Here is a 21,860-nt window from a genome sequence, read left to right as displayed (position 1 = left end):
ATGGTCTCTTACTGAGAAGCTCTGCATCTCTGTGTATGGAGTGTGAATCCAAATGCACATGAAAAAATTAGAAACTGAGTTTGTATATTGTATGTGTAGCATGTTGTTGCCTATTTACTAGGTGGTTATTGTATTAGCAAAAGAAGACAATACACTTAAAGAGATTATTGCACCTCAAGGAAGGAAACCCTGTGCTCAAAAGTTCCTTAATTGAAATCTTGCAGTTTTGATGCTGTACATCAAGTTGTATTATTTGTAAACTCTGTTTTGTTTTTCAGTGACCAAGAGCCCCCCTACTCCATGATCACTTTACACGAGATGGCAGAGACTGGTAAGTAAAAACTGAACGCACAGCATGGACATTTGGCACAGTGGTTGGGCGTCACCCAGGTTGCGGGTTCAATCCCCTCAGACAGAGGTTCCTTTAGGAACATCCGGCGTCATTCGCCGTGGCAACCCCTGACGGGAAAGGTCAAAAGCAGTTACCTAGAATTCAAAAGGGAGAATTACTCAGGGGTGGCTAAAGCAGTCAGGTTAGGTCAGTGAAACTACCTTCACATAGGTGAAAACTTATTTTTTTATGAAGAGGATTTATCATTTATACTGCCTTTTGAGTTCCAGGATTTGAGACAGGTCCCTGAATGTGATGTCCCATCCCCCAGGGCTGAGCCAGGGAGTTGTTTTTGAGAGCTGCTGAGGCAGTGATATTATAGTAGCGTTGTAAGCAACACACTGTTGCAGTCCTTTCTCATTTTTTCCATTTGATATAGTGGCTTCAAAAAGGATTCAGATCCCCTTCATGTTTTGCACACTGTGTAGATTTAGTTTGGAATGGACAAGATTACCTACCTAATAACCCACAATGACAGTTAGTCATTCTTGATTAATGACTAGGTTGGAAACATGCCCTTTTAAAGAATAAGCCCCCTGCAGAACTTGTCAGGGTCGGTGTCCATCTGCCTCGACCGGTTGCAACAAACAGACTAAGCACTGAACAAGTTGATGCAACCAGTAAAAAAGTGCTGAGGGGAGGAAGAAGCTTTGTTTGAAGCTTTCGTTGATGTTTTTGCTGTATGGCGTGTTATGCTTGTGTTTCCCTTTGCATATGATGAATAACACTAACGCTCTGTGGGCTTGTACATGCCTATGTGCTAGCCTTTGAAATTTTGTTTGAGGCTTGTGAAATGCACGTATGGCGTTTGACGCTCCAATAATGCAGTGTTGTGTGGCTTGACCACAGCCAAGTTGCGTCTTAACTTGCACATAGCCCTAACCCTAAGACAGCCAAGCAGAAAGACAGGCAGCCAGTCACTTTCTGTTTGCTATGCACCAAGTTGTTACATTATTAATATGCTAGTTGGCTGATAAGTGATGATGTTCTGGAGTGTGTTTTTAAATGAGTCAGCTAATGGACAGGATATAGACAAGGTTCAATTCAGTTCATAGTTATCTTGTTTCTTTTACATGACCAGGGGCAATTGAAGGACAAAAACCGCCTGTATAAATAAAATGATAGTGGTTCTGTCTGCTCTGCCTCTCACACAAGTTGTTGCTGAGTTTATATAATATGATTTCTTTGAATGGTTACATTCATTTAAAAAGGTGGATATTTAAAAATCGTATTTTTGTCTCTCAGATGATGGATGGCTGGAAGTGGTTCAGTCCCTGATTCGAGTGATCCCACTAGATGATCCACTTGGTCCTGCAGTGATCACCCTCCTATTGGATGAGTGTCCGCTGCCCACCAAGGTATTCTAAATTTCACTTTGTTCAACATTCACATGAAGCAAGCTGCTGATATTCTTTTTGTGGGGGAAGGGGTGAGAAATATTTGTGAATTGATTTTAGTGTTCTGTGACTTGGTTTGTATTGTTAAATCTCGCCAACCTTTGGCCTGACTAATCCGTGTTCTCTCTCCAGGATGCTCTGCAGAAACTCTCTGACATGTTGAGTCTGAGTTCAGCTGTAGCGCGACAGGACGCTCTAAATCCTGCAAAACACAGAAACACCACAGCTGTCCTAGGTTGCCTGGCAGAGAAACTGGCTGGTAGAGTCCACACTTTCACACTTGTTATTTTTTGAGTAAAGAATGATTTTAATTTCTTCTGATGTTGTGTTACTTGATCTCCATGACAGTGTAATCATGTGAACACAGACATATGAGTAACAAAAACACAGTCTGTGCACCAATGTGGTCACTTTCTAATAATACATGTCTACAGTTTAAAGAGAGCTCTTTTGCAGGTACAAAAGGCATATGATCACATATGAGTTGAAGTTAAAGCATTGCTGTGGACTATGGTCAGCAAGTAGATGCAGCTTTGCCCAGAGGTTAAACTGTTTTAGCTCAGACACTTAGTATTCCTGGAAAACAAGGTGCAGCTCCTTTTTATAATCTCGGATTTGTGAATATTTTGTCCTTGTGACACAATAATTACTTATGTAAGCTTGGTTGTTGTTATTTATGAGTTCAAATATGTGTATATACTCAGTTTAGTGAGTACTTAAGTTATCCGTTTTTGTTTTCTCCCTCTCTCAGGACCAGCCAGTATTGGACTCTTGAGCCCTGGAACACTTGAGTACCTTCTGGAGAGTCTGGTAAGCTACTCTAGTCATCGAGAAAATCAGAATAAGACTGATCTAACAAATACAAAAGCATCTAGTAGCTGTGTAAAGTTTTCTTAGACTTAGTGGCCAAGTTTAGTTGAATTAAACTGTGCACCTGTTTGACCGTTGCAAAGGCTGTCCAAAATGCATTCCTGCCATGACTTGGAAGTGTTGAGGGGGAGTTTAGAAAGAAACAGTTGAGTCAAAACACTACTGTATATTGTCTTGTGTACATTAATGCCATGGGACGTCTTTCAGGAGCTACCACATTTTATGTAAATATCTAAATAATTAATAATTATATTTGCAAATAACTTTTGTTTATGCCACAAGAGGGAACAAAGACAGAGTCAGAGCGCATCTAATTCCTTGGTTGTCCTGTGCAAACTTGGCGAATAAAGCTGTTTCTGATTAGACAACTTATCCTTCTTGTATGACCTCAACAGTCTCATTGTTTTTAAAGATTTCACTTCATTGAGATTTTGGGGTATTCCAATACGTGCAATATTATGTGCATGTCTAACCACAGCATTTCAGTTGCATTGAGGTTTTTGCTTTGACGAAGTCATTTTAATTCTTTTGATTTTTCACTCTTCTTAACACTTCTGATTGATGTATTTTCTTTATATCTCCTTCCAGAGCTCTGAGGCCCATCCTACGGTCATGTTGTTTGCTCTCATCGCTTTGGAGAAATTCTCTCAGACCAGTATGTTGAGCCACTGTTTTAATCAATACCAATACGTAGAGATAATACAGGTGACAATTAGTGACATCAGTACAATGCATAATTGATTTTATCTTATGTAGCACGTTAGTTAGTTTTTGCAGGGCAAAGCTCGTTTCTGTCGTAGTAATGTAATCTATCTTTGTTGGGCTTTGTTGTTCATGGAGTTGTTTACATGTCTGTCATCCTCAGGTGAAAACAAACTCACGGTTTCTGAGTCGTGTATCAGCAATCGACTTGCGGTCCTAGAGTCGTGGTCAGATCACCCCGACTACCTGAAGAGGCAGGTTGGATTCTGTTCACAGTGGAGCCTTGACAACCTGTGTGAGTTGTAGTCATTATTAGGTTTGTGTAGAGACACATGCTGGAGAAATGGCTGCTTTAATTAGGTTTTTGTGGTTAACATTGACTGAAGAAAGACAATTAAATAAAGATAATCTAATAGTGTTTTCTCTGTCCCCCCTCCCTCCATGCAGTCCTTAAGGATGGTAGACAGTTCACCTACGAGAAGGTCAACCTCACTAATATAAATGCCATGCTCAACAGCAATGATGTCAGCGAGTATCTCAAAATCTCCCCCACTGGACTAGAGGTTAGACAGAGCCTCCTACCTGATCAGTAGCAGATGGACATATCAGTTTATTATGAACTCTGTACACTTTAATGTTTTTAACAAATTTACATAATCTCTGAATAAACCAGGACCTTTTCCTCTTCCATTCCTCTTGTCTTCATCCTTAGGCACGATGTGATGCTTCTTCCTTTGAGAGTGTCCGCTGTACATTTTGTGTGGATTCAGGCGTCTGGTACTATGAGGTGACAGTCATTACATCTGGCGTGATGCAAATAGGATGGGCCACCAAGGACAGCAAGTTCCTCAATCATGTAATCTCCTTTAGCGTGTTTACCGTTCAACTCTTCCACATCAGATTATTCCCAAAGTCATAGTGTTTTTGTGTGTGTGTTATAGGAGGGTTATGGAATAGGAGATGATGAATATTCATGTGCGTATGATGGCTGCAGGCAGCTCATCTGGTACAATGCTCGCAGTAAACCTCATTCTCACCCCTGCTGGAAGGAAGGTATGCAATACTGCGTTGAAGTCATTGTCACTTTTGAGAAGCCACTGTACTTTAAATGTCAGACTCAGTTGTCCCAAACTTGCTTTATTGTTGTTGGTATTTCTGAAGTGTTTTGTGATTTTTGTTGCCCACGCTGTCATTGCCAGCATTGTTGGCCGATGTGCCTCCTACATACAGTAGAGGGATGCTAATAATAATTGCATGCAGAGGCTTAGTTTTGCTTCCTTTGTTCATGTGTGGCCTGTTTAGGAGATGCCATTGGATTTCTGTTGGACCTCAGTAAGAAGCAGATGATTTTTTATCTGAATGGACATCAGTTGCCACCAGAGAAACAGGTCTTCTCATCAGCCACGTAAGTCCACGTCCATCTTTGACATTTACACTTTTTTGATGTGCTTTTGATTTCAGTCACTTTGCTTCCTTCCTCTTTCTCTATGCACTTCATTTTAACTTGGTTTCCTTTGCTTTGACTCATTTGTCCTCATTTTAATTAAACCCTTTTCTTTCTCTTCTGTCTGGATTAGGTCCGGTTTCTTCGCAGCAGCCAGCTTCATGTCATACCAACAGTGTGAGTTTAACTTCGGGGCCAAGCCTTTTCGTCACCCACCTTCTGTTAAGTTCAGCACCTTTAATGACTTTGCTTCACTGCTGCCCAGCGAAAAGATCATCCTACCCAGGTAAGAAATTAATTGGTTCTTAACATTGCAGCATTCTAAGAACAAGCCGTGATTAGAAAGTAGCTCAAAATATGTTGTTTTACAAAGTGTTTTACAAACCATCCTGACGAATAAGTTGTGAATAAGTTTCAACACAACATCCAACATGTAGGTATGAGACATGTGCAATTTATTTAGGGGTGCAAATCATTTAGGGGTTGATCCAGTATAAACAAAAAAAATACTTGTTAAGCCAAAGATGCCCACATTTCATTGACTGCGTTTTTTGATTAATTATTTTATATTTTCTGGGCTCAAACAAAAACGAGACTTAAAGATTTGTAATGGAAATATTAACGCTTCCATTTTTGTGTGTTTCCAAGACACCGGCGTCTGGCGTTACTTAAGCAGGTTAGCATCCGAGACAACTGCTGCACACTGTGTTGTGATGTCATGGCTGACACAGAGCTGCGGCCCTGTGGACACGGGTAGGTTTCAGAATTACAGATTATGTATGAATGTTTAAAGAAATATATTGCTTCTAACAATATGTATCTATTGCATCAAAACAAAATTTATATGTCCCACAATTTCTGACTGGACAGTGAAAAATTATTGTTTTTCCCTTTTTGTTCCAGTGGTATGTGTATGGAGTGTGCCTTACAGTTAGAGACGTGCCCCCTGTGCCGGCAGGACATCCAGACCAGAGTCAGACTCATTGCACATGTCTCCTGACACACTCCCGGCCCCTACTCGAGTAAGGAGAGACACACAAGCCCTATAGCATCCTCCTCCTCTAATCCCCTCTCACCCAACAGGGCTGTGAGGACAGTGCAAGGAAGTTGTAATGATAGCAACTTTAAATTCTGGTCACAGGAGGTGATGCTGGAGACATGGAGAGAAGGAAAGGAGATGAGAGAAGGGGATTTATTTGCAGCTTGGTTCCCAGGCTTTTCCTCATTTACCTACATCTCCTTTTTTATTCCCTTTGAAACCTCATTGCAAAAGCTGGGACAGGAATTACCAACTTTCTGCAAACAATTTTTTTCTGCAGAATGAACAGATATGAGGAGCAGATTATTTTTACCACCTTACAGAACTGACCTCTTATTTCCCCCTGCAGAGTTAGCAGACATTCTGTCAGACACGAGGATCTCACAGCGCTTTCAGCCCATAGGCTACTACTATTTAATCCCACTACTATCGTGCACATGTTTGCAAATCTGAAAGGGCTGGGTAGCAGAAAAGGAAACAGCCTGTAGTACAGTATTAAACCCAAGGTACAAATAAATTAAAGATGTATCTCACTGTCTTGTGTGTGGGCATATAATTATGTTCTTGAGGTAGCATTTTCATTCTCTTTACTCAAGGTTGCAGCAACATCTGTTATTGGTCATCTTCACTCACTTCACTGATTGATTGCCTATTGACTAGTAGCGTTTGTGATCATTAAAAAAATTCTTTTTGCTATTGGGTTTCAGAAAAAAATAGTTTTTTCTAGAGGTCAATTTTCTGATTTAATTTTAAAAATAAAAATCAGCTGTCATACAGCAGAGTAAGTTAATGACTGTCAGTCTTGTTTAAAAACTACATACTTGAATCTGTGTTAGAAGAGATTGATTTTCAGCAAGGCTGTTCCGGCTGCTCTAATTATTTTTAATGCAAATACTGATCTTTCTTCAGTTATTTGTTACAAATTCAAAGTGACAGAAAATGCATATAATTGAGCAGTGAGGGACCTCTGAGGTCCTGTCCAGACCATCTGAATTTATCTCAGATTTCTTGACTGTGGCAGATTTGGCAGAAATAATCAAGTCTTAATTTTTTTGTGATTACAAACACATGCATCTGTATTAAGATAAATTTCCATGACGTAATTTAATTGTGTATCATAAATATTGGTGGTGATGATGGAATAGTGTTTTCAGACCTTGGCTGGGAAGTACAACAGGTTTTGTTGACTGACTGTGAAACCAATGTGAAATGTTTGTGAATTGTTTTCCCAGTATCAGTTTACTACATGTCCTGGGGTCATTCTTAAGAGAGTTTCTTTCTTGGTCTTATTTGCCTAAATACATAATGAGATTTGGTGAAGCTAGAAGCTACTCTCATCACAGGTATATGAGTAAACCGTGTAGGCTTCAGCAGAGAGAATATGTGTATTTGTGTTTTATTCATTATAAATCACAGAACTATTGGTGAGAATGCCTGCATACAGAATGGACCTTGTCAAAACATGTTTGTCAGATTGGATGCGTGTTTTCTAGGTGATTGGTTCACTCTGATTTGTGGTTCCCCTCTTTGTGCTTTATGAAATTGCACATTTCATCTTGCCATTTCTCCGTCTTTTGCTTTTTGTCTTCAGTCTTGTGTTCTTCTACCTTCTGTCCATCCTTTACTTGAAGCATCTGTGGCAACTGGTCAATAAACATATGAGAGATATTGCAGGTAAAAAAGTTTCAACATATACAATTACTGCATAATATTTTGGTCATTGTTTATGAAGGCGTTCCCGTTCACTAAACTGCATGACCAAAACCTGTGAAATAATTTAGATTATTGCAACAATTTATAAAAACTCATATGCATCTCTCAATATATATATATAAGGATCTAGTATTTGTTTGCTACCTTGTATTTCCTGGAGCACCTTAGACATGGAGGTGAGAGAAATTATATTGTTATCTTTACAGTTGAAGCTGATGTTCAAGATTGTAAAGAATTAAGCTGTCAGTTGTATTTAAAATATCCATATAGATTTTCTTTTGCCCCAGCGTTCCCAAAGATGTGATTTATTGAAAAAATGTTGTTTCTTGGATTGTGATATTTGTAATAAATGGATGTTCATGTGATAGTTTTTGTACAATTGGGTCTTACTTATTTGAACACAAATCAAACACAATTTGTCTCAACTGAGCTTGAGAGCTGTTCATGTGAAGAAACCATAATGAGGTATGACAATCATAGATCATTCAGTGTGCTGTGCCTAAGCTTGGAGTGGTGTCTAATTAATACATAGATATTTTCCGATTTTTTTTTACACAAGACTGATTGATGGTTGTCTATGAATAAAAATATTAATTATAAAATATATGTATCAAGAAAAAGTTCAAATAATGTGCATGATAGTAAGGGAAACACAATACACCTACAGTACGTGCTCAAATAGGAACCAAGGTTTTACAGACCACGTTCAACCGGGCGGAACAGGAAGGTGCACGTACGTTCGCCGTTTCCTTGGAAACCGCATTACGTTCCCCATTTACTACTCACACTTTTGTAAGCAACATGGACATTCGGGAAGGAAGTAAGTAATTCAAACGTGTTTCAGTAACCTAGATCTAATCTAAGATACGTCTATGGTATTACTGTTGAACTGAGAGATCAAGTAGTAACAAACACCGACCGTCCGTGAACATTTGACGTTAATGCTACATATGTTTAGCTAACGTTAGCCAACCATTAGCCACTTTTTTCTGTCACCTAGATCAACAGCTGTATATTGGTATATCAGAAATAAGACTTGTTATGTCTTTTGTCTGGATATGTCTTAGAATTAGCAGCATTTGTCAGCTGTGCTTTATACACAACATATTTCAGAGGATTTGCTGCGTTTTTAACTGTTGCCTCTCTCCGTTCCTCAGACACTAGTTGTGGAGAGAACATTGTAGAAATGGTGGACCTGGACGAAGAAAGTTTTGCTATTTCAAGGTGCGCTGACTAAATAGATTTCCTGCCCAAGTCGTTTGAGGTTCTAAACTAACTCTGAACTATTGCATGTTTTCCATTCAGATCGATGTGTTGTTGTTTTTTTTACCTTCAGACAGCTTTATATATCACGTCAGTGAAAACATCTTTACAAAGTAAACCTGATGATTAGTGATTGCCCAAGTATTCAAGTACAGTAGTACTCTTATTCGAATGCACTGTGAGTCAAATGTACTGATTTAACCTTTAAATCATGTATCGTCATTCTTTCAGTTCTTCAGCTGCAGACACTGATTTTGATTCCATTATTGGCTGCATAGAGGACATCATCATGGGTAGGACTAAAGATGAAGCTGCTCTGTTTTTGTTAATATATATGAATGTCTAAATATGTTGTCTACTTCACTTGTAGAGGAGGAATTTCAGCAGCTTCAGCAGAGCTTTATGCAGAAACATTACCTGGAGTTTGAAGATTCTGATGAGAACAAACTCAGCTACACGCCTATCTTCAATGAATATGTGAGTTGTTTGCCACTTAAACATACTTCATCCTTATGTATTATAGCCCATCTTAAGTATTTACCACTGTCTCACAACCCGTTATCTTTAGGACAACTACTGTAATTAATGTCAATGATAATTTTATACTAACAAGACTGGGATAAGGTAGTTAGACAAACTAAGGCAAAATGCTATTAACCCTCTATGTATGTTTTTTAGGTTGACCTGCTGGAGAAGCACTTAGAGCAGCAGCTCATAGAGAGGATACCTGAATTTAACATGAGCACTTTCATAAATCTCCTTATGTAAGACACCTTTAACACAAATGACACCTTTGAAATTCAGCAATATTCTACTTCTCCACTTAAAGTTAACTGCTGTCATCAATACGTACACCAATTTCTTCTTTGTTTGATGGACCTGTTGCTCCACTAGATGGTGGGCAAGTACATTGAAAATATGATGAGGTTTAAAAGCTATGTTTCTCTTTTCTGCAGGGAACACAAAGACGAAGTCCCAGCAGACATCTTTGACATGTTGCTGACATTCACTGACTTTATGGCTTTCAAGGAGATGTTTCTGGAATACAGAGCGGTGAGTTGTCTGAAAGATTTAAAAATGTGAAGCTCACTTTATAAAGTACCTGATAGTATGTATGCCAAGAAACTTTGGATCTTCATTATTAAATCAGTCCCTTTCCAAAGAATTAAACCATAAGTGCGTACAGATGGAAATGGTGCATGTTCTAAGACCCTTTCCACACTGTGACCTATACAACACCTACAAAGTTCTAAAACAATATATCCACCATGACTATAAGAGCACCTGTGTAATTGTGTATTTTTAGGAGAAGGAGGGCCGAGGATTGGACCTGACTCAAGGGCTTGTGGTTACATCACTAATCTCTGCAGGCTCCAAACAACGCAGCTCAATTGAGTTACAGTAATATACAGACCCAATAAGTCAAACGTGACCTTGTATGTATTACATTTTCTTGTGTGCTGTTGTTAACCTAACAACGTTGGGTTGTGGTCGGTAATACTTGTGAGTATCTTTTGTTATTTTTACCCTGCTCCTGTTTTAGGATACACTCTGAATAATATGGTAAGTGTGCAAATAGCTCCCAATTGCATGTCTGTCTCTGCGTTGTAAGTGGAGGGTGTGATGGTATGTCTTTCCTACTCCACTAATTTCCATTGGACCTCTTGACTACTTGAAATGCTGAAATCTCTTCAACCTCAATGAGCAGGTGAATGAGGGATATTTTTTTTAAATGATACATTATTATTATTTTAATTACAATTTACTATTTATGGGTTTGTTACAAACCCCAAGCTCTGGCACTGGTAGAAGATTTATGCTAACTGTGAAAGGCAACAGTAAATGTTCTACTGAGTATTGACATATATAGAGTATCTTCTTTACTTGGTGTTGCTAAGAAAAGTGTAGTAGTAATATATGATGAAGTTCTAAAATATTTGATCAGTTTAAAAACTCATTGAGTTTGTGCCTGTAAAAAGGTTTGTGATGTACATATTGATTGTTTGCAATTAGAAACGGTACCTACAGTAAGATCTTTTCAGTACAGTGTCAAAGTATTTTTTACTTGTCTGAAGTATCTGTTAGGGTATATTTTTAAATAAAAAAAAAACTTAAAGTCCACAAAGGTTTTATTTTAACAAGTTCATTGGTTGGTTGGGTTTCAACATTGTACACATTTAATTTATATCCAATTCCTGGTACAAAAACACAACATGGTGCATAAAGGCACATACAGTACATGTTTCTTGCAACTCACAAAACTAAGCTGCACTTTATTATTACATCTCATTGAGTCACTAGTGAACAATTATTTAATTTTGCATTGTTTATCTTTTATTTGGCTCCATGTAGAGTTAGTGACTTGAGGAGTAAATCAGACATTTGTGTTGAACAAGCAAGACGTTTCACGTTATAATATATAATATATGAGCAGCACCAAGCTCAGCAAACAGAATTACTCCAAGTTTAATGTTTCAATTAATCACTGTTTTTTCTCAATAGATTTTGTAAATCCAGTATCAGGTCTAATAGAAACATTAATCTGACCCTCTCATCAACTGTGCCATGTGTTGCCAGTGCAGTGATATAAACATAAGAGGGACTTTTATGTGAGGGAGATCTTATTTCACCATCCAAATAACCATCTAAGTTGATCTCATGGGGCAAAACATTACACATTCCTGGCATCATCAGCTTTAAGATGGTGAGTAGAATAACATCTGCATCTCTAAATACATTTTCTTTTCCATTTTATAGCTTGATGTCTACAGTTTTTGCTTATTTGTGCAACTGAATATGGGAACGAAGACATGATATGACTTTATTGATTTTCTCTTTTCTGGAGGAAATATTCCACTGACAATATTTTGTTGAAATTGTGGTGTATATTGGTGATTATTTTGTTAAAAAAGCACTGACTTTGAATAGGAACCCATGTTTAATTTTAATACTGGAGTTAGGATCAGGAGTGAGCAGTAATATTCAGTGTAGAGCTCCCACACTAACCAGATAACAACTGCATCTTTGGAGACAGGAGACAGGCATTTTCCTTCACAGATTTGCGTTCTAGGTGGGCACGGTGGTGGTGGCAGCATTTCCTCCGTCTCCCCTCCAGTCCATGTAAGAGAAGTAAGCACTGGCACCATATGCTATGGTCACTGCAGCCCCAAAGAACTGAATTAACAGACAAACGGGCAGAGGCAAGAAAATCAATACTATTACATACAATCATTACATCTGTGTGTGTTCACATCTGTAAAAAAATAACCATCACTTATATTATAACATCCTTGTTCAAAGAACAGCTGATAATTTAATGGAGGTCTTAACATGGGTGGGTTAGAAATCCCTCACTTTGGTGTTCATGCCCATAATAGTATAGAGGCATCAGGACAAATCTAAATATTAATACGATTATAAGCTACGACGATGTACCACTGCACCATTCTCTATAGAAAATCCTACCTCCTAAGCAGTAAAATGCAACTGATGAGAATTTGTATCACTGTGAGTGTGTGTGAAAGGGAAATGCACGTCCATAATGTATCACTGCAGCGTCACCTGCTCTACTTTGGCCTCACATCCTTGCTCTGGGTTTAAATTGAACATTGACCCATTTAAACAGCCGAGCGCTGGAGCAAGTGGCCTGGAAGCACATGACGCGCTTTACGGCCGCGTGAACTTTGCCCCTCACTTTACGCCGCCTCTCCCTCCGTCTCGGGTTTCGGGGCGTGTGCACTTGCTGCAGCTGGTCAAGTCGACACGGAATTAGAAATACACCTACAGTGAGCAAACAGTGATGGCATTGAGAGAGGAGGAGGGACTGTTAAGGTTAGGCCGTGTTCAAACAGTCACCGCCCTCCAGGCCCAGACTTTCAACAACAGACACTCTGTACTTATCAGATGTGTCAGTGCAGCCCGGGTTTCCTGCATATTTAATCAGTTCTTCATATGTGTGCTTGTGTGGGCGTGGTGTCAAGGCTCTTACAGCAGCAGCCGCCATATGGTTGTAGGAAAAATGGAAAACCCAGAAATGATTGACAGTCGCTGCATTGGTCAGGAAGGCAGTGAGATAGAGAACGGCGGCTACGGCCTGGTAGACCATCACCTGACAGAGGAAGAGAGACATGAGACTCAGAGGTTGAATGAAAACAGGCAGATGAAGCATCCATTATACTTCTGCCCACGGCCGTATTTGACCTTCCATCCTACTCACCGTCAGCGGCCAGGGGACAGCGGGGAGGTGCCGCAGGGTGTCACAGAGGATCATGAGAAACAGGATGGTGGTGAGGATCCACAGTGTGACTGCCACAAACATCACCCAGCCGTACGCCGGCACCAGCGTGTAGTAAGCGCTGGCTATTAGCGCCCAGTGAATGAGCCCCAGACCCTGACGAGGACACAGCAGCAAACTACTGAGTAGCGTGTTATGTACAGTCGCCCATTTACACACAAAGTCACTGGCATCAGCGTGTTCTGGAGTCAAGTTTCTCATGAATATGAACCTCATCTGCTAAATGCTCCTTTATGCTCACCAGCTGCTCAAGTGTCCGTTTACTCTTTGGGGCCGTGTAGGTAGCAATCAGAGAGTTTTAGCTACGAACTCAAAAGAATGAGCTCATTTAAATATTAATGTTTCCTGGGACTAATTACAGTAGGTTATTTTGTCTTTGGAACCCAAAACAGTCATCACTGTCAGCTGATCCATCTATAAAATCTCACTGAAACAAGGTTTTGCTTTTCCAAATGTGTTCCTTTGTTTTCTTTGTGTTGGATGTGCAGCATAGCTCCGGACACAACACAACAGTGCAGTGTGTTGTATTACAGATATGTGATCATCATACACAAAGTAAAATTGAAATATTCTGTTTGTTTCCCATGCGGTATGAAAGAACATCATTGATCAGGTTTGATGTTTATCACACCTGACACGCATGTGAACACACTGGGCAACACTGTGCTTCACAAAGCACACGTCTGACCACACACTCACATCAACATCCCTAAAATGTCCAGAAGTCCAGAAGTTTGTGGTTTGTAGCTGTCAACAAGCAACTTGATGCCGAACCTTTGTGACATAAATTACATTATCTTTACACTGTTAAAATGTCTCTCAAGTTTAAACAAACACTCCAAAGCAGCTTCAATATTGATATAATTATAATATTATCTGCTACATAGGTTTTATCAGACTAATTAATTAGTTGCCACTTGCAAAAACTGAGCAAATTAAAGTCTCACCTTAAAGTTTTGAGAAAAACCATGTGAATTTTATTTATTTAAATAAATCCTTTTAATAAATAAATTATGTTTTTATGCTGGTTTAAATTTATTGTGTACTTCTACTACTTCTAGTATTGTTACATGTACATTTATTTACTAAATGCTCTTTGTACAGCACTTTGGTCCTTTGTGGTAGTTTTTAAGTGCTTCATAAATAAAGATTGGATTGGACGTATAATTATTGTTATGTACTACTGTATATAACACTGTTGTGTTAGTCCACTGCTGCTGTGTTGTCCTCACTTTAAAGAAGAACAGATGTGGAGTCAGGAAATAAAATTAAATGGAATGAAGTATGAGTTGCAATAATGCAGTTTACTCGTGTGGTTGATCATCTGGCTTTTATGTTTCTGTTGTGATACTACATCCTGTGTTCAGTAACCTTAAGGTCGCATTGCTTCAGCTTTTTAAACATTGCTGATTATCTGTCAGCGCAGCAACATGTTAGTCACATTAGTCACTCACCACTTCTTGGAATCTTACGTTACAGCTAAGGTTCGCTGTAAAGTTGAAAGGTTCATTGCTTAGTGGATCTTACATTTACCACACTGTCAAACTTACTATAACTTGCCCATAAAACATGGCAAATGCCTAACAGTCAGGTTTTATAGAGAATGAAGTGTGTCAGGATGAGATAGGGCCTCTAGGGGACAAAGGTCTCCTTCACAGCCCGTCACATGTTGTCTGTGTGGTCTAGGCTGGGATTTCTTCCAGTTATTCGGTTGCAGCGTTCGTTCATCTTGATGCCAAACATTAGAGCAAAAATAGGAAACATGGTGTCTATTGGTCCCTATGAGGCATCAGCAACAGTCATGTTTATGCTGATAAGCAGCAGGTGATATTTATGGCACTCAAACTAATACCTGTTCGAACTCCGGTGATGCCAGATTAGGTGCACAGATATACAAATATCCTTGTGTTGCTGCAATGATATTTGCAAAGCAGAATTTAACCACAAAAGTGTGGTTTGTCGCTCAGCCTCATAAATACAACAGGTATTTTCTAAAAATCTACAGTGAGGATATATTTTAGGGAATCATTTCATCGTCACCTGAAGGTTATGGCAGCAGAGCCTGACATAAAGACATGAAAGAAGCATGAACGGATGAGAGTGAGTGAAAACAACACTGGTGTGGCTTTGTTACGTACTATTTCAATCATCATGAGGACGGCTGGGAGGCTCTGGATAAAGGACATGTCCACGGTGGCGGTGATGTTAGAAGTCAGCTCCTGGAAACGGTTGCCCCCCTGCTGAGGACTCTGGGCCTGGGAGGCGCTGGTCTCCGTCGTAACTTTGGAAGGGAAGTCTGCCATGACTGTGGAGTGTGTCCAGTAGTCTGTGAAACGATCCCACTGACAGCAAACGCCTTAATATTGTAATGGAAAAAACAAACAGGAAAAGCTTCTTCACGACAGGGTTCACTCTTCAGTTAAGTTAAGTTAAGTTGGGGGTCGTAACCGAGTGCATCCACCTGCGGCAACAGCAAGGAGTTTATCTTCAAATGAGTTTCATTCAAGACAAATTTACTACAAAAATAAATACTTCATTAAGTAAAAAAAAAAACATCCCTAAAACTGACAGCTCAGCAACAAACCCCCAGCTCCAGATATTCAGTTACCCTCCACTGCACTGGCAGGTGTCTAACGCAGGTGAGCCTGCACACCTCTCTCTCTCTCTGTCTTACACACACCCACACGTGAATACACAGCATTTCATCATTCTCTATCCCTCCCTCGTTTCTCACCTCTGCCTCTCCCAGGCACCTCCCATGTGACTCTAAGAGTCATCAGCTGTGTGTCATAGAGCCCTGACACACACACACACACACACACACACACACACACACACACACACACACACACACACACACAAACGCGCGTTTCCTTCGTGTACCAATAGTTTAGATTATTTAAAATACTTGAGTTTTACTGATTGTGTACCACCGCAAAACAAACGTGCATTTATGACATGACCGAAGAAAAGTGTTTTGTCAGAAGTGGGATTCGAACCCACGCCTCCAGGGGAGACTGCGACCTGAACGCAGCGCCTTAGACCGCTCGGCCATCCTGACATGGCTTCGGCAGACAGGTAATGTAGTTTATATAGGTTATTAAACATGATACAATATTTATTGTGTATTTAGTGCAAGCTATGTAGAGCTCACAGTCAACCAGTTCATTAAAAAAAAACAACGCTGCCACATTCTTCTCAAATATTAAAGTGTTGTTATCTCCCGCCCTCTGCTGGTGTTAGTGTGTAGCTTGACTATAGTCAAGTCGTCTTTTATTGTCATTTCAACCACAAACCTTTCGGTAAACAGTGAGACGACACAACGATCCTCCAGGACCAAGGTGCTACGTACATCCAACTTAAATAACAGATTTTACATCACTGTACCGGCGCAAATGTGCAGACAGGACAAGAATTACACGTTGCATTATTCCGACGTGAAAATGGGCGTTTCACCTCTTTGAATAAACATGCACATAGTTTACAGTCAACACCAGATCATCGCCTCCTCCTCTGCTTAATGTCACAATCTGCTATGTTTGTGTGAAGGGGCTTTTATTTGTCTAATCATTACTAATCATAAATAATAGTTATGCACTAATGTATGAGGGTAAAAATAACACTTAGGAATCTAAATGTAGGACATTGAACTTTATCTAACTGAACTTTGTCATCTGTAAGTATTTACACTTACACATGATCCGATCTTACAACCGCACTCATGAAAAGTCACAGACCTCCTACTTCACTGTCTTTAAATGTGCTGGTGGGTTTTGTAGTTGTGGTGGGACCCCATCAGTGTTAACAACATGTCAGACTAGATTAGATTATATTCATCTTTATTGTAATTACACATGTAAAAGCAGAGGGCAAGAAAACTAAAAGCATCATTGAAAAGCAAGCATACACAGATGATTCATATTAGCTGGATACACACATCTAAAATGCATGAATAGTATTTAAAAATGTATTTAATGTGGATGTTAGACTGAAATTAGGAAATTCCGCAACAAATTCTGTGTAAACAGACATAGATCGGATCATTTCAGACACAATAAGACAACTGTCATCAGTCTCACCCTCTCAGCCTCAGGACCAATAAAGTGGGACTTAGAGCAGATTAATAAAATATCGGGCTGTATATTTTGCGGATCACCACGGTGGCGACTCCCTTTATGCCCTTGAGCCTGTCAGAGTCAAAGTCCACCAGCAGCTTCCTCACTCCAGGTCGCATCGGTACGAAGGACAGCTTGACAGACATCTTCTGGCCCGGAGAGATGTCTCCACTGGAACAGAGACGATTGAGACACTTAACATTGCTTTGCTTCCCTCCAGCGTTCCGTTCCGTTGCTGTCGTTGTACTCACCTCACTGGGATCTCGGTGGCAGGCAGCAGGCCAGCTCCCTCCACAGTGAACACACCGCCCTTCAGTGGAACCGGCAAAGGGTTGATGAAGGAGATGAAGGCCGTCACTTTCTCCGTCAGCAGAGCCTTTCCTGGCACCTGGAGTAAGAGGACGACGGTGATATAGGTTAAGTCATTCATGTTATGGGCTTCATGCTCCTGCTGGGAGCTCTAGGTGGGAGCGCTCACCTGCACCAGGAGCTCAGGTGTTTCCAGTGGGATGTTTGTCACGGCCATGATGGGCTCGTTCTCATCCCTGGCCTCTAACACCGCCATCGCCCTGACCACCGGGTGTTCAGAGGCGTGCTTGGCGTAGTGCTCATAACGCAGACGCAGCACTTCCTGGTGGGCTGGGAGCAACCACACACACACACACGTTAAACGGTGAACTAGTCTGTTGTTGCCACACAATGAGGAAACGTTGGTTTTCTGCTCACTTTGGTGAGCCGGCACGGTCACGCTGAGGCTCTTCCTGCAGCAGTCTCCTCGGTGGAGGGCGTTGTAGGTGACAGTCGTGGCCTGGAGGGTCAGCTGAGCATTAGCCTGTTCGCCTCCTTGATTTTCCACCTGTGAACACGATGGGTTCTTCAGCATTCACTGTGTGCATCCATCATTTCGTCCAGCCACTCATCCGTTAATATGCTGGGTTATCATGCATCCTGCGTACCTCAAATATCACATCAAAGTCTGTACCAAACACAGGCTTGGCGTGTTTGATTGACAGCTTCAGCCGTGCCGGTTTGGTCGTCTCGTCTGTGCTCCGGCGTCCGGCCTTTTTGTACACGTCTCTCTCCTCCTTGGATCCTGTGGAGATCACCTTGATGTGTTACTGACCCCAGACTGAACAGAGGCTGTTACACAGGTGTTATAACCGTAACGTGTGTGCAGTCGTTGACCCTAAGGGATGCTCCTTCCTGCTGACCTTCAGGGTACTTGTAGTTCAGAGTCACGTCTTCTCGCTGGTCCCCGTAAACACTTTTGGTACTGATGTTTTTGCCCACGCTGGCGACGTCGACGCTCATCTGTAGCGGTTAATAAACAGGTTAATAAACAGGACCACAGCTGTCTGAGCTGGATGTTAAACAAAGCCAGCACCTTCTGGCGCTGGCCGTTTCCCTGAAGCATCCAGTAGACGATGTCAGCGTTGACCTCAGCGAAGACGAACGCAGCGTCGTACTTCACGCCCAGATTCCCCTCTTTGATGGCGTTCACTGGACATGGGCCGCAGCAAAACACACCTGGAGAACAAACATGCAGCATGGACGTTTGTTTGAAGAGTTCGCTGTGGTACTTGTCATTTAGCATCAACACTACGTACCGTCACTCAGCTCTTGAGGTGTGGGGTCCAAAACCTGCCAGCCGTCGTTTCCTTTGGGAAGATCCTTTCTCGTCATCCAGGACTCGACCCAACAGTGGAAGTTCCTACATCACAGCGTCAGCACAATATTACTAGTGAAGTGTGTGTGTGTGTGTGTGTGTGTGTGTGTGTGTGTGTGTGTGTGTGTGTGTGTGTGTGTGTGTGTGTGTGTGTGTGTGTTCCTACCACTTTGAGTCGCTCTTTTCATTCTCAGTCTCCTTTTTATTCGTCACAAAGTCCAGAGCCAGGTTTCCATCGACATCGTGCGCTGACGAGAAGTTGGTGATGAGGCGAGTTGGGATTCCGAGACAACGCAGCACTGGGAAGAAAACCGGCGTTAGACTGGGGCGAGTCCGTGCTCTGGTTTTACCTGCTCTTCTACCATCCATCCTTTCACTTGACTGAGCTGTTTTATTTAATGCCAAGCATCGGCAGTGGTCCCTTTGGCACATTTACTGTAGCATTGACTCTGAGCACCTGACTGATAACTGACCTGTGCAGGCGACGCCAGCAAACACCCAGCACTGGCCGTACTTCACTGCTCTGGCTCCGGCCTTGCTCCACTGGCGCAGAATGGGCACGCTGCCGCTCCACCTGTACGGAGGTACTCCAGGAGAGTACGGCTCAAACCAGCGGCCGGTCAGCACGCCTCTGTCGTCATTGGAGTTCACCTGCACAGGTGGAGACAGCGTTTTTGCTGCGTCATGAGGGTTCTACTAATGAACCTTCGCTCAGTTGCCACCGTGATAATGAAAAGTGCAATGTTTGAGTTTTTCACTGTCTGTATTGATTTTAAAGCTAATGAAGCCTCTGTCACCATGGCAGTGAGGGTCCTGCCCACATAGACGGGGTCACATCTGTTCTCCAAGTCCATCTTTGAATCCTTCAGGGCTTCTAGGGAGTTGTCCAGCATTTCGAAGCAGATGTCCATCACATTGTCCTCAAACTGCGAGTGTGAGAAAACAGGGACATTCAATGACAGAGGAAAGCGTCTGCTTTTATTTGCCTGGCTGTCGCACATGGCCTGCCTGTTTATCTGCGTCTGCAGCTTCCCAGGAAGCTGTGAAGAGACAAGCCCTTGTTTGTGTGGTTTGATTACATTCTGACACCTCCCACACAGAAGCGTCCTCTGTTCAACAAATAGAGCTCCCGATGTAGATTGCGTGCGTGCGCGTAGGTGCGTGCGTGTGTGTGTGTGTGTGTGTGTATGTGTGTGTGTGTGTGTGTGTGTGTGTGTGTGGGCGCATGCGTGTGTGTGTGTGCGTGTGCGCATGCGTGTGCGTGCGTGCGTGTGTTTGTGTGTGTGCATGCGTGTGTGCGTGCATGTGTGCGTGTATGCGTGCGTGTGTGTGTGTGTGCGTGTGTGTGTGTGTAGTATACCTGTCCATAATTCCAGGGAATGCTGTTGATGTGATCCCAGGCCCCCATGTAAATAACTCCATGCTCGTTCATGATATACTCCTGGAGCAGCCTCTCATCAGGGAGGTACACCGCATCATCTGTTACATCGTTAACATTAACACTTGGCAACTACCACGATAAAGGCAGACATTTTGTTGTAGGCTGATTGTGTTTAATCAGAAAAATAAAGGCATATTTGCAAACCTCTGCACACTACAGTTACTTGTTTCTTACCTTTGCACCAGGGGTTGAAGAGCAGGTGGAACTTCATGTCGTCCATCTTTTTCAGGATTTGGCCCTGTGGCGACATGAGGAGCGCCACCAGGCGGTAGCAGCCAACGACGGCATCCGCTGGACTGTGTAGCGTCAGCAGCAGCTCATCCTGGGCCTCCTGCTGCTCAAACCACCACTTGTCTCCGGCCCCGCGCTGCTTCTGAAGCTTGGTCACGACCTCGTCTCTCTTACCTGAAGATGAACACTTACTATTTATTTGCCTGGTTCTTGATGTGAGAGGGAACCATGTATTGAGGAGGACGTGTGCTGCTTACCGAGGTGCAGGACCAGTTCCAGGTGGTGTTTGGGGGGCAGAGAGTCAGAGCACTGCAGCGTGATGGAGAACGGCTGACCTCTGCGGACGATCAAGCGCTGCTGATCGATCTCCCGGGTGCGGTGGGCCGAGTTGTTCTGACGGCTCCTTAGATCCACCTCGAAACCCAGACCTAACGGCACCGACATCAGGCAAAGACGTTCAGCTGTAGCTGAAGTTCACACCGTTTGCAGGTTTCGTTGTTTAACTGACAGGTTGTGAGCCTTTTTACAGTAGAGCTGTACAGTCTAGAATAACTTACAGTTAAACATTAATTATTATAGACGTGTGCATTGACTGTGAGCTTATGTGTGCATGCGTAGGTGTGTGTGTACCTTATTACTTTTTAGGTTTTTATTTCATTTGTAAAACTGAAATTGCATTTGAATTTAGATTTGTCTCTTTCTTTTGTTATTGCACAAGTTTTTCCCTGTTTCCAGTCAAGCTGCTGACCTGAAGTAGCCTCGTACAGTAACTGATAAAGGAGCTGGGATGTGTCTCGTCTCAACCACATGTTAACCCATACTGTGAATCTGCACATTTTTCAGGCACACTGTAACTTCTCTAAAGGTTTGTACCACGGCCCACAGAGAGGGAGAGGGTGTCAGTGGAGGTCAGACATGCTTGTTAAGGCTGTGAAAGTAAACACAGACACACAGATTGCTTACCTCTGCTGTTAGCCATTGCAGATCCTCTCCTTTCTCCAAGTCCTTTCACCACGTTGCTTTGTCGTCTTCACTTCTCGATGTCCCTCACCGTCCTGTATTTATTCAGTTCAACAGCGGCCCTCCCACCCCTCTGACACATCATCACCCTAAACACCCACTCCATCCACCTCAATGACCTCTGACATCACTTACCAAAAACCAGCAGTCCTTAGTGTGTGTGTGTGTGTGTGTGTGTGTGTGTGTGTGTGTGTGTGTGTGTGTGTGTGTGTGTGTGTGTGTGTGTGTGTGTGTGTGTGTGTGTGTGTGTGTGTGGACACTTCTTTGCTGCCTC

At 42.0% G+C, this 21,860-nt stretch overlaps 4 protein-coding genes and 1 non-coding gene across 6 annotated transcripts in view; 2 read left to right on the top strand and 3 right to left on the bottom strand.

The window, feature by feature from the left end:
- Positions 1–7,921, top strand: part of rspry1 (ring finger and SPRY domain containing 1) — a 10,740-nt gene extending 2,819 nt beyond the window's left edge. Inside the window, 13 exon segments of the mRNA XM_029153862.2 lie at positions 279–331; positions 1,637–1,749; positions 1,921–2,047; positions 2,540–2,598; positions 3,247–3,313; positions 3,524–3,655; positions 3,808–3,923; positions 4,073–4,216; positions 4,302–4,413; positions 4,663–4,765; positions 4,938–5,090; positions 5,453–5,557; positions 5,708–7,921. Of these exon segments, the coding sequence (XP_029009695.2) occupies positions 279–331; positions 1,637–1,749; positions 1,921–2,047; positions 2,540–2,598; positions 3,247–3,313; positions 3,524–3,655; positions 3,808–3,923; positions 4,073–4,216; positions 4,302–4,413; positions 4,663–4,765; positions 4,938–5,090; positions 5,453–5,557; positions 5,708–5,804 (1,381 nt within the window). The 3' untranslated portion in view covers positions 5,805–7,921.
- Positions 7,922–8,242: 321 nt separating this feature from the next.
- On the top strand, positions 8,243–10,944 carry arl2bp (ADP-ribosylation factor-like 2 binding protein). The gene is made up of 7 exons (XM_029153868.3): positions 8,243–8,376; positions 8,714–8,780; positions 9,051–9,112; positions 9,190–9,296; positions 9,498–9,583; positions 9,776–9,872; positions 10,126–10,944. The coding sequence occupies exons 1-7, from the start codon at positions 8,358–8,360 to the stop codon at positions 10,222–10,224; spliced, it is 537 nt and encodes a 178-aa protein (XP_029009701.1). The 5' UTR covers positions 8,243–8,357; the 3' UTR covers positions 10,225–10,944.
- pllp (plasmolipin) lies at positions 10,931–15,955 on the bottom strand. 2 transcript variants are annotated; one of them, XM_029153866.3, is made up of 5 exons: positions 15,848–15,955; positions 15,252–15,469; positions 13,036–13,209; positions 12,808–12,927; positions 10,931–11,993 (listed from the first exon to the last, which is right to left on the bottom strand). In XM_029153866.3, the coding sequence occupies exons 1-5, from the start codon at positions 15,888–15,890 to the stop codon at positions 11,886–11,888; spliced, it is 663 nt and encodes a 220-aa protein (XP_029009699.1). In that variant the 5' UTR covers positions 15,891–15,955; the 3' UTR covers positions 10,931–11,885. The 2 variants fall into 2 exon arrangements, with proteins under 2 accessions (XP_029009699.1, XP_029009700.1); XM_029153867.3 differs by lacking the exon at positions 15,848–15,955 and adding an exon at positions 15,575–15,834.
- Positions 15,956–16,091: 136 nt separating this feature from the next.
- On the bottom strand, positions 16,092–16,174 carry trnal-cag (transfer RNA leucine (anticodon CAG)). The gene has a single exon. It is a non-coding gene; the product is annotated as a tRNA-Leu (tRNA).
- A 761-nt stretch (positions 16,175–16,935) lies between these two features.
- Positions 16,936–21,684, bottom strand: tgm2l (transglutaminase 2, like). Its single transcript, XM_029154844.3, has 15 exons — positions 21,530–21,684; positions 20,824–20,994; positions 20,510–20,740; positions 20,255–20,373; positions 19,692–19,820; positions 19,368–19,545; positions 19,061–19,193; positions 18,836–18,939; positions 18,613–18,755; positions 18,440–18,539; positions 18,185–18,321; positions 17,955–18,084; positions 17,707–17,867; positions 17,480–17,616; positions 16,936–17,399 (listed from the first exon to the last, which is right to left on the bottom strand). The coding sequence occupies exons 1-15, from the start codon at positions 21,543–21,545 to the stop codon at positions 17,234–17,236; spliced, it is 2,055 nt and encodes a 684-aa protein (XP_029010677.1). The 5' UTR covers positions 21,546–21,684; the 3' UTR covers positions 16,936–17,233.
- Between the last annotated feature and the right edge of the window lie 176 nt (positions 21,685–21,860).

Source organism: Betta splendens, chromosome 6 (genome assembly GCF_900634795.4).
Source record: "Betta splendens chromosome 6, fBetSpl5.4, whole genome shotgun sequence".
Classification (NCBI taxonomy): domain Eukaryota; kingdom Metazoa; phylum Chordata; class Actinopteri; order Anabantiformes; family Osphronemidae; genus Betta; species Betta splendens.
Note: the sequence above shows the minus strand (reverse complement) of the source record. Positions and strands in the feature narration are given on the sequence as shown.